Raw genomic sequence first — 12943 nt, forward strand, 5'->3', positions numbered from 1 at the left:
TAGCCCATCCGCAGATGCCTGCTTGAAATGCCAGGAAAGCAGCACTGCCCAGGTGTCTACTTCGACTCCTGAACGTCCCAATCTTACCGCCCACCTTTAGCCGCTGTTCTCAAATCGGATTAGGCTTCCTAGCAAAATTTACCTGATCTAGTTTCTGCTTAGCTTTTGGAGGCCAGATATTATTATCCCCCTTAACCAACCATCCGGTTGGTTTAAATTTGTATATAATGGAATTGAGCACAAGACGCAAGACAGAACTCCGGGCTAAGTGTTTACCTTATGGGGTTTGTCATTGTATGTTTCGCAAGTTTCACTAAACATGACAAAATTCCATCTATGTTTCTTTTGCACAATGGAATGAACCCGTTGAAAATGAAAATCCCGAAGCCCTAGGGGGAAATATATGAATGACTTGTTGGAGAATCATTCAATCATGTCGAAACGTAGCTTGTTGAAGCGAACGACGGTATCTGGAAAAGAAAGGAGTGCAAATGTTTAGCTACAGTGAGAGCACACTTACACTCAATGCCCCCCCTTCTTCCACAAGAGCCTTAACTACATTATCTTCCACAGTCCTATCTACACCCAGGATCATCAATGCCTCCTTTTCAGGTTCATAACACCCTGTTTCGTCAAGGCCGGCTTTGACCTCGCCAAGACCTTTGATCTTCTGACCCACTAGCAAGCTCTTGGAAACAGGGGCCACGCCCATAAAGTTGATGTTGACACCTCCCTTCCCCAATATACTTCCGACAACTCCAATTTTCCCAGGAGAGTCATAATTGTGACAAATTAGCAACGTCCCTTCAGGAGCAAAGGAGGTAGTAAATCGACCGAGCCGAGATATTAGGGGTTGAGACTGCGAGCATGTCCCAGAAATTATTTGTTGTTCGGGGACCAGTTTTGCGGAGGAAACGGAAATTGCCTCGCCTGGTGGGGGACGGAAGGATGGGCGGGAAGGCGGGCGAGCGACCAGTGTGATGAGAGAAGAATATGAGTGTGATGCCTGGTCTCGGGAAAATTGCTCGTTGACGACAATGCCACGTTCTCTTGCAATGAGCTCTGCGTTGACTATATTCACGTTTACACCTGCGGTATTGCTGATCGGCGCAATGAGGCCCTTAACCAAGGCAGCGAAGAGTGGTTTTGTATTGTTAATTCCCGAAATCTCACCTTCATAGATCAGGTCAAACGCAGTACTGTTTGCTGTGTATGTGGAGGACGAGGTATAATGCTGCGTATACAAGCTTCCCATCTTCTCAACGAGATGCACAAACGGTTGGAGCTTCTTATACTCCTCTGGTAAAATCAGCGGGGCATTTACAGCGCTTCGGGGAAGAGCACCGCCTAATATCTGAAGCACTTGCTCGCAAACATCAATGGAGACATTCTCCTGTGCTTCAACGGTAGAAGCACCAAGATGCGGAGTGGCCACCACACGAGGGTGGGCGATTAGTCTTGACGCGCTGGAGTCAGCAAATGGTGGTTCAGAGGTAAATACATCGACTGCTGCTGCAGCCAGCTGGCCTGATTCCAGAGCTTCAAGAAGGGCGACTTCGTCAACAGTCCCACCACGAGCTACATTTAGTACACGAGCACCCCGTTTCATCTGTGAAATCTCTGCTGAAGATATCATGCCCTTCGTAGATGCGATTAAGGGTGTATGGATCGTGAGAAAGTCCACTGTTGGTAGTAGAGCAGCGAGGGAAGGAAAAAGGTTGACAGAGGCGGATTCTGCAACTGCTGGGGAAGCATAGGGGTCCACAGCGTTAACCTTCATACCGAGCCCCTTGGCGAGCCGCGCAACTATTAAACCAACTACAGGAATGAATACTGTATGAGAGGGTGTGTTGTTCCTTTCCCGCTTCGGGTTCAAAGTCAAGCAGAAAGGTACGAACCTTTTCCCAATCCAATGATTCCTAGAGTTTTGCCTTTTACTTCAATGCCCACTAACCGACTCCTTTCCCATTTACCAGCTTTGAGGGTTGAACAGCCTTCAGAGATGTTTCTGGCCATTGATAACATGAGTGCTATGGTATGTTCTGCGGCAGCGCCGACATTCCCTGAAGGGGAATTTATAACTACAATCCCAAGCTTGGTTGCAGTAGGGACATCTGTTTGAAGAAGACTGCTTGTTAGTCAACATTTCAAAACTCCAATAGGCAAAGATTATATTCCCTGGCCCGAAATCATGGAGATAATTAAAGTAACAACAACAATAACACACACAAATGATGAAGCATGTTAAAGACATATAGAGATGCAAGGGGGACAGCAGAAAAGAAAAACACTAAAGCATTCTCACCAACGTTATCAACACCAACTCCCGCCCTCGCAACAACCTTCAGATTCTTCCCAGCCCGCAAGACCTCGGCAGTGACTTTGGTCTCTGAACGAATAAGCAATGCTTGGTAATCCGGGATGATTCTCAGCAGCTCTTCTGGACTGAGACCTCTTTTCTCGTGTACATCCAGTGTAGTTCTGAGCAAAGCTAGGCCATCAGGTGATAGGTTCTCTGGGACTAGCACCTTTGCTGGCACGCCGTTCTCGGATAGTAGAGGCATAACTAGTGGAAGGGAACTATGGGTGATGGATGGATGGTATTGAAAGCTGTGTTGAAATCAAATAGATCGATCGCCTTGAAATTGCAGTGAGATGAAAAGCTGCAAGCTGATGATACGGTGGCACGAATATATATCCCTCAATGTCTAAACAATTGAAGACGACTAAAATAAGGAGATTATTCACGTAGTACTCCGTATTAAGACTGTCTGAAAATAAGTTTCTTAGCTGGTGGTGCAGTGGATGATGGTTTTAAAAAGAGAGAGGAACATAGCAAGCAAATGATAATGCACTAGGGGAAGGGATTTTCACAGTAGTTAAATGAGTACGTCTGTATGGTAATCCCTTAGATAAATACTCACTCAGTGGCATGGCCTCTCAATGTTCTCTCTGCCCCGCGAATCTACGCAATCAAAGGAAAACTGAGGATTTCGGATGCGGAACAAATCAGCGCCACAAGGCATGTTGTGTTATCATTGGGCGACGAGAGTAGTTAAATAACTCCGGGTGGTTGACTAGCTGCTGTCTGTTCGTGGACCTTGTTACCTTGGGAGTTATTAGATAATGAGTGGATTTCCTTAGTTATGAGTGATGGATAACTTTAACGATGTGTCTATCTGCCTGTGCCTAACTAAAAGGGGCCTCGATAAGTACCCGGAGAATGAGTTAGCGGGAGATTGAGTTACCTGGAACCAAGGAACATCCATTTCCATTGAAAGGAGAGGTTTTTCATTGGACTGGACGTTCCAACGCCGCTGAATGACTTTACCTTCATATTGATATCCATGGATGCTTCGGAGGTACCTGGCGGACGATAGGAGAGCGATATATACCTATAGTTACAGTTACAGTTAATAAAAGGCCCAATGGATAGACGGATAATCCATCTGTTTGAAAGTATCTCTGTACATGTACCTACTGCACATACATAGTTAAACCACGTTTTATGGTTAGTTACAGGTTAAGTGAAACAAATGAAAAGATAGAATATAAAACAGCATTAATTAACCCAGAAATTCGTCTCCGGCCAGTTAGGAAAAATTGAGGCCAACAGAGTGGTGTATCGGCTACGAAATAGTTATCTCCTAATACTCCATGGAGTCCTCGAAAAGCTTCCTTAATTCTTCTCTTTCAGCTCCCAGCTCTTTACTCAGGGTAGGGGCTAGGTTCAAAACCCGCTGTTGCGGAATGGTTCCTTCGATCAGATCGTCCACATTGCTGGAATTAAACCCAAGAGCCTTCAACCCTCGTGGCTGGTCACCCAACCCAATCAGAAACTCTGCGATTGTTTCACTCAGCAACTCTCCAGCACTCTCTCTTTTTACATTGGAGATATCCTTCCCGAATGCTTCCGCTGCGGCTAAGTGACGGTCCGGGTTGCTTGCCGCAGTGAATTTGAAAACGGCTGGCGCTGTTACCGCAACAGAAACGCCATGGGGGATTATATCGTGACCCACAGCATATCCTGGGTGCTTATAGCCCGGATTTTGCCCAGAGATTGGGTAGCTCATTCCGTGGCACAGATGAACCCCCGCATTTCCGAAGCCGATGCCAGCTAACGTTGCAGCGAGTAGCATTTGGCTTTGTGCTTCGCTGTCGTCTGGGTCTTTCACCGCACGGGGAAGATATTTTACGGTACTGCGCAGTGCCTGCAAGGAAAAGATATCTGAGATTGGGTTTGCACCCTGGTAAGCTGGTCGGTTAATTGGGTTGGAAGGGCGTGGGGTTCTTTCGTTGTAAGGGATCGCGGTCCACGACTCAAGCGAATGGCAGAGGACATCCAGACCGGAGGAGGAATGTACCTGGGACGGCATAGTTCGCGTGTTGAGAGGGTCACAGATACCTAGTGTAGGCTTCATATTTCTGTGTGCAACGCCCGTCTTTGCTTTCTTCGAAACAAGATCGAAAATCGCCGTCCCTGTAGTTTCAGAGCCAGTGCCAGCAGTGGTGGGTACGGCAATCAGGGGCTTCAGCTGCGTGGCAATTGGCAGGCCTTTGCCAAGAGGTGCATTTACGAAGTCCAGAAAATCGGCTTCGGGGTTGACGCAGTACAGATTCATGAGCTTTGCCGTGTCAATAACGGATCCACCACCTGCGCCGAAATAGGTCAGTTTTTGGCCAGTTAGAAGACGGGAACATTACTAAGCACACATCCATAATACGAGACACACCCACGGCCAGAAAAGCATCGGCATTATAAGGTTTTGCAAAGGCAATGGCATCCTTGACTCTATTGCAAACGGTTCGTCAGCACATCAAGTTCCCACTTAGGCCGCCTCCCACGGCCCAGCCAGCTAGGAAGAAACGTGATGATGGAATGAGACGTAAAAAACTCACGAATAATCCTTTGGCTCCACGCGCACTTTATCGTAGACTGTGAATGCCACCCCTTCTTTTGTGAGGGCCTCGATTACATGCTCCATAGTATCAAGTTTGGCAATGTTTTGATCTGTCACGACACAGACCCGTTTGGCACCCAGGTTCTTGAAATCCATACCAACCTCCTTGGTGGACCCTGGGCCAAACCTGATGCTCGATGCAGCCATTTCAAAAGCATATTCCTTCTGGTGTGCGGGATCTATGGGTGTTGCGAGGTTGCGGATGTGTTGGGATATCAGAGAATTATATCGATGGTGATGGTGATGGGTGGGGTTAGAATGGCAGGGGCAATTTGGAGGATGGGTAAACTGGACAGTCCGGAGAAGATTGAAAGCCCTGGAAGAAGCTGAGGAAGCTATTCTGATAGACGGGAGGCCCATGGCAATCTATATTCTGGTAGTGATTGGAGACAATATGGGTGGACTGATGTTGGGGTTAGAGGAGAACCAGGGTTAACAGTTAATAAAATATAGCTATAGCTGCTATGCGTTCGATAGCAGATGCCAACTAAATAACCAACGAGACCCAAAGGTGTAGAAGAAGAATATTATAATAAATGACTGATTACGATTGTGGTTGTTTGCGGGGAAGGGCAGTCTCTCTTATAAGGTCTGTTGGGAGTTGTAAGTTTTGGGGGAGAATAACCGCGGTTTCGGAGCTTTTAATCACTGAAACCATACATCATTTAACCTAATTGTTTAACTAAACGACTGACAACAGGCTATTGGAGGGACGGGCCGAGTTATGGAGAACAAATTCAACAATCCGGAGCGTGAACCGCGGCATAAATACCTACCTGTTAACAAAGTTATCCCGTAAGTTAACCAACAATGTCTTCAATTGACTGATCAATTCTACTCAGCTATATCGTAGGTATATATGTTTGTGATCGAAAAGCCTTGATAACCAAGTTAGAGGGCAGAGTTGTGGTCGTAGTTAAATACTTTTCATTAATAGCGGGAAGTACGGTAGACCACCACCCACTCGATGAGCACTACCACTCGATAAGCACCCCCAACATATATTATTTCTTCAACTTCCAACCTCAACAGCATGGTCAGCAATGAAGCTATTAAATTAGTAATTGAAGATTTAAGATCACAAGAGATTCCAAATTACAATGCTGCTTTCAAAAAATTCAAAATCAATCAAATGACACTGATGTGCTGCTATAGAGATGAAGCAGTTTCAAATTCAGAAGTCATCTTCAAACACTGCAAAAACTCATCAATTCACAAGAAGATTACCTTCCTCTGCATATAAAATATATCTCAAGTCATGGGCTTGCTCCTACATCTCAAAATATAAAGAATCTTGTGCTTAAGTTGACAAAAAAGAAGATTGAAATCAACTGAGTCTGCTGCTTTTACATATGTCATAAAGACAAAATGAAAAACATTTTGTCTATAAACAATTGATCAGAAGTGACAACTTTCATATCATTCTTCACACTTGAGTACTTCTATACTTATGTAAATAAGACTTTAATTTGATTGCAAGAGTGATTAAATATTGATTACTCTGTTCTTTTAATTGAAAATAATTATTAAAAAATATAATATTAAATCATTAAATATATATAATTATGATAAAAAATTTCAATTAATCTTAGATAAATTACAAAGTAAATTACCATAAAGAAGACTTTATAATTTAAAAAAATTACTATAATTTATGATAAAAATTGAAAATTTATCTAATTGATATAAAAGAGAAAATGTGAAGAGCTATACTCTAATCTCTATTAAATTTCTTATGCTACTATAATCTACTATAGCTTATTACATTAACATACAGCTAACTAACTATTAATTAACTAGTTGTTAATTAATCATGTAAGCATGGAAGTCACAGCTTACTATTCTATCATTTATAAGTTCTTACTGAATTAGTATAATTTTAATTAAGCTAGTCAGTTTATATTTTAATCAGATATTTTTTCAATCACTCTATTCAAAGCCACTCTTCTTTCTATTTATGTAAATATTTAACTATAAATTCAATCTAATTATCATTCAAATATACAGACTTTCAGATCTACTATGAAGCTGCTACTACTGCTTTTTTAATCTTTATTTTTAATTTCTATAGTTATTTTCTAGTCTTTAAAAATAGTAACTTTATTTTAAATCTTTTTAAATCTTTCTATATTAATAAATTAAATATTTAAATCAACTTTTATCTTTTTTTTGATTTTTGTTATAGAGTTTCTAGTTGATTAAAGAGTTTAAAAATCACGAACTAACTAATAACTTATAGAGTATTTAACTTATCAATCATATTACTAACTTTGCATAGAAAAATTTACTGTTTTTTTATAAAAATTTTCTTTTTATTCAACTACTGCAAAGTCTTATATATATATATTTAAAATTTTAAGAAATTGTAAACAAGAGATCTTGCAGTTAAAAAGATTAAAAAAATATAGATATCATTAATTTAAAATTAAATTAATTTTAATCTTGAATTTGAAAATAATTTAATTTCTTTAAAAAACTAAATAATACTAAATTAGCTGCTTTTTATTTTTAATATATATTATAAAATTCTAAAATCTTTGAATGTACTTAGTTATAGACTTGTATAAATTTTTTTTCTTTATAAAAACTACATTATTCAGATAGATTAAGATAAAGATCTCAGCTTTAATATAATATTTTATGAGTAAAAAAGTTTCAAAATTCAATGACTGAAAAATATGAAATATATAAGTTAAGAAAAATATTAAATAAATTAAATTTATATAATATTCTTAAAGAAATTTGATAGTAATATAATAGTTATAATTATTTAGTATTAATAATTTATACTAATTTTTCTTAAATGTTTAAGATTAAAATATTATATAAAATCAGTTAAAATTTTTATTATTTAATATTTATTTATTATTTGATATTATATAGATTTAATTAAGTATATTCATATTTTTAAACTAGTTATATTGTATATTATGATCTTGAAAATAATTAAAGAGTCTATATAATGATATAGAACATACTTTATTTAGACTTCTTAATAGTATAAGGCTATTAGGCTGAGAAAATTAGTAATCATAACTATATAAATAATAGTATAGCAATCAACTTCACAATTACTCCGCATATGAATAATATGTAAATATGAGAATCACCTAGTAATGATACTAAGAAAAGAAGTAACTGCATTAAGAAAAAAGCTATATAAACAGAGTATTCTTTGAACTCATCTTTAAAAATTATCTTAGTATTTTATTCATATAGCTTATCTAGCTGACAATTGAATATCTATTTTATCTGTATCTAGATTGAAGCTGTGATAGTCTATATAGTCTCTATTAGTATTAATAGCTTCAAAAATTGAAACTCATCTATGATTAAAAGGAAATTAAATATAAACTTTGTTTTTTCTTTACTTAGCAAGTATTTTGATATTTATATATATTTCTAAAGTAATATTATACTTATTTATATTTTATATATTTTCTGTAATTATCTCATTAGTCTATTATATCTCAGAAAATTAATTATAGAACTGTTAAAGTATTTATTATTAAATATTTTTTATTTTTTTAGATTTAACTCTTTAGTTAATTATAAATTTTATCATAAAATTTTATTTTAAAAACTTTTTTATTTAATTTTTATTTAATTAAATAAGATCTTAATTTAATTATAAAATTTTAATTACTATTTTTTGTATATATATATATATATAAGAGAATAAAAATTTTAACAAATTTTACTCTTTTATTTATTGAATTAGAAAGATATTTTACTCTAAAGTCAATTTTTACTGATGTTGAAAAGATTAATTTATTAAATAAAATTATAATTTCTACTTTTTTAATATATTTTATGAGATATTATAGGCTTTAACAATACCTTATTTAAATTAAAAATATTAATTTTTAAATTTTCTATAGTAACCGATATAGTAACTTCATTATTAGACTTCATTAAAATAATAAAATTGAGAAAATAATGATAAAAGTAATATGAATTAGATTTAAATAAAGTGATTGAAAAGAAGTTTGATTAAAATATAGATCAACTAACTTAGAATATATTATATAATTTTTTATTTAATAATTAAAATAATTTTAATATTAGTGTATATTAAAATAATTTATAAAGCACTAATTAAAAATTTATATTATTACTATTAGATTAAATAATTTTATAAATTTTTTTCTAATATTGAGTTTTTAAATAATGAGGTATATTTTGACATTCTAAGTAATCAGAATATAATTTTGATATTTATTTATTTTATTATTGACTTAGTTTTTATTTATATTAATATCAGATATAAACTAATTACTTTAATAAAAAAGTCAAAGAGTTATTGATAAAACCATTATAAAATCTTATATAAAAAATAGATTTTTTTTTTTATAAAATTCCACTACTTCTTATATATATATTAAAGTCTATAGATATTAACTGTTGGAAAATCAATAATTCAGTAAAAAATAAAAAGTTATATTTGATAGATGATTCTATAACTAGTATATACTACGCAATATTAATTTGCTAGATTCACTTTATTCATATTATGATTATAACTATCTATAATAATAAAAATTCTCAGTCTCTTTTATAACTAATTTTCAAAAATCTTTTATATATTTTTAGTATTTATTAAAAGCTATTCAGACCTTTTTTAATATATTTAATAATAATATTCAATGAATAAATTATATTTAATATTAATATCATATTATTATTTTATTAAACAAGATAAAAATTATTCTCATTCTCAATGATATGCAAAGTATTCTATGAAATAGCTGCTGTATACTTTATAAGTTTATATATAAAAAATAAAGTTTATTTTAATTAAGTAGTTTTACAAGTACTGAATCTTTTCTCATATAGTAATTTAAATAAAGCAATAAAGGTAAAGTAGTTATTGATAAAAATTGAGTAAGAAGTTACTTAATAAATAATAAAAATTTTATTATATATTGAGAATTAGATGATAAACTCAAAAGGTAGCTCTATATATTATTTGATAATAGACTTAGTAGATAACTTAGAAGATATCTTAGTAGATGATTTAATAGACAGCTCAGTATATGATTACTCAATAAATAGCTTAGTACATAGTTTAGTAGACAGCAGCTCAATAAACAACTTAGTAGATAGTTTAATAAACAGCTAAATAGATAATTCAGTAGACAACTCAGTAGATAATGACTTAGTAAATAGTTAAGTAGATAACTTTAATATACAGTAGCTTAGTGAACAGCTTCATAGATAATAGCTTAATAAATAGTTAAGTAAATAGCTTAATAAGTGATTTAATAAAGAATTTAATAACTAACTCTGTATAAAACTCAGTAGTTAATATAGAAAATATACAAAAATATTTAATAAGATTTATTATTTTCTATTATTATAATTTTTAAGAATTGATATATAAATATTATACTTTGCCTGCAGTTAGATCAGTAAAAAGTTTATATATATTTATAATTTACTATATTAAATATATTATAACTATATAAAATTAATTTATTATATATTTTATAAATTTATTGATTATGTTTAAAATATTTAATTATGATTTTATCTATTAAAATCTTTAAACTAGATATGTAATATTTTTTACAAGTAGTATAGAATTTTATAACTAAAAACTCTTTTACTATTTTATATTATTAATTCTTATTTTAAGCTTTTAGTTAATATATCTTACAGATATTTAATATATGAATATATTATTTTATTTATTCAAAATAAATACAATTTATATAATTTTATATACAATAAATAGATTTTTATTTTAGATTATTCCTTTAATATAACTCAGTTTAACAGAATATATAAGCTTTTATATAAAAAAAATCTATAAAAATTTTTATTTCTACTATTTTAGTATTTGTAAAAGTTTATTAATGAAATAATTTGAAAATAATAGAGGTTGTAGTTGAAAATTCTTGATTTTCAAATATTAATAAAGTTGATTTTAAATCAACTTCCGTTTTAAAGAGTTTTATAACTTTATTATTAATGTTTTTATCATCTTTTTTCAATTTTGCATAGAGATTAATAAAGTTACTAAGTATTTTAAAAGCTTTTCTTAAGAGAAAAATAAGATAATTAAAATATAAAAACTATTAATATAAATATTAATAGAAAGATTAAAAACTGAATTTCACAAAAAAGATTACATCGAATGGAATTTTATTGACTTCAAAAATAAAATCTCTATAATAATATTCTTACTAGCTTATTTTTATATCTTAGATATTTTTATATAATATAAAAAATAAATTAATTAGCTGACTTATAAAATTTAATTTTTATATAAAGTATTATTATTAGATTTAGTAGGTTATTTACTGAATTTTATAATAGTAAGTAAATTTCATGATAAAGAAAAATAACTGAAAAGTATGCAACTTGATAGTTTTAAAACATATTAAAATTTATATATATTTATCAACTTAATAAAAAATTATATGAAATCTTATTAATTATTAAATAATACTAATATAAAATTTTATATACTAATTAAAATCATATTAATTGAATAAAAACTTATAGATGAATAAATAAAACTTATAAAAATATTATTATCTATTCTCTTTTTTTTTTCTTCTTAATAAATTCTTTTATATTTAATAATATTCAATATAATTATATATTTTTAAATATCTAAGTCTAGTTTATTATATTAAAATTTGTTTTTTTTTTTGACTGCATAACTATACTTATATTCTATTATAATCTTTTCTTATTATTATTATCAATCTTTAGAATACTAGATTAATTTATTATATACAGCATAAATAGTTTTATTACAAAGTTTTAAATCATAAAATATTAAAATTTTAAATCTTTTTAGAGTTTTCTTACTTCTAAGTCAAAATATAAAAAGAGAAATTTTTATCAATAAAGTTTTTTTCATACTCAGACTCAAATATAGTGAGTATTTTATTATCTAATAAATAATATTTTAAATCTATAACTCAGCCTACTGTGATTGAGTACATGATTAAAATTGAGTGACTGAAGCAAGAGAATAAAGTCTTGTGCTAATGCTTCTATTCAATTTATATAAACTTTTTCTGTATTTTTATATTCTATCTTCTCCGTCTTTATCACAGTTGAAAGATATAAAATTTATCTTTCAGATGTAAAAGTTTTTAACAGATTTAATCTGTATTTATATGAGCTATGAAAATTTAATATAAAAATCAAACTGATTATAAATAATAAAACTATCTATAATAAGTTTACATATATTATATATATATATAGTAAACTCAGAGAAAATATAAAAAGTTAAGCTCTAAGAACTAGAGGCTAGTCCTCCTATATAACAAGGATAAATTGCTTAAGAAAGGGAAGAAAAGAATGAGATGAGAACTCAAGCTTAAGCAAGCTCACATAGCATGATCATATGTGCACATGCAAATGATGACTAGACTGAGTCAGTTAGCCAGAGCAAATCTAATAATTCAATCTCTTATAATACTCTCCTTCTCCCTCTTTGTTGCAGACCTTTATGACTATTTAAAGCCCTCTTTATATCTAATTTTGCCTGCTGAGAGACCTCCTAAGTGTTCAAGATCTTTGCTTCTTGTAGGAGACTCATGTCATTCCATGTAGACTCAGCCCAACTTACTCATTTAACAAGATATTGTTTTTTTCTCTGGTAGGTTTATTCACTCTGAATTTTCTCAATCTTAAACTCAGATCCTTCTGAGATCTCTATAGTGAGTGACTGTCAGTCAGTTTGCCTCTGACTAGACAGGGAATCTGTCACTGCAGCATGTAGAAGCTTTATATTAAAGACATTGTGAATGCTGAGTGAGATGTTTAGTCAGTAAGCATGAGATTCTATCTTTTCTAGCACAGTATATTGATTGTATTTTGTGTCCAGCTTCTTGCACAGACAATTAGTTCTTATGTTCTCTAAGCTCAACCAGATCTTATCTCCAGGTTGAAAGCTTGAAGCTGAGTCTCTTTGTCTATTTGTATATTTCTCTTGAGATTGCTGAGCATTTATCATT

At 32.0% G+C, this 12943-nt stretch overlaps 2 protein-coding genes across 2 annotated transcripts; both read right to left on the bottom strand.

Moving 5' to 3' along the window:
* Nucleotides 1-499: 499 nt before the first annotated feature.
* On the bottom strand, nucleotides 500-2564 carry PAAG_08910 (D-3-phosphoglycerate dehydrogenase; the record flags this gene model as incomplete). Its single annotated transcript, XM_015846666.1, has 3 exons — nucleotides 500-1806; nucleotides 1899-2114; nucleotides 2306-2564. 3 exons carry the CDS (start codon nucleotides 2562-2564, stop codon nucleotides 500-502), a joined length of 1782 nt encoding a protein of 593 aa, XP_015701587.1.
* Nucleotides 2565-3647: 1083 nt separating this feature from the next.
* PAAG_08911 (alcohol dehydrogenase) lies at nucleotides 3648-5321 on the bottom strand (the record flags this gene model as incomplete). The annotated part of the gene is made up of 3 exons (XM_002789133.1): nucleotides 3648-4654; nucleotides 4734-4792; nucleotides 4900-5321. The coding sequence occupies 3 exons, from the start codon at nucleotides 5319-5321 to the stop codon at nucleotides 3648-3650; spliced, it is 1488 nt and encodes a 495-aa protein (XP_002789179.1).
* Nucleotides 5322-12943: the final 7622 nt, after the last annotated feature.

The sequence above is a fragment of the Paracoccidioides lutzii genome, assembly GCF_000150705.2.
Source record: "Paracoccidioides lutzii Pb01 unplaced genomic scaffold supercont2.52, whole genome shotgun sequence".
Classification (NCBI taxonomy): Eukaryota; Fungi; Ascomycota; class Eurotiomycetes; order Onygenales; family Ajellomycetaceae; genus Paracoccidioides; species Paracoccidioides lutzii.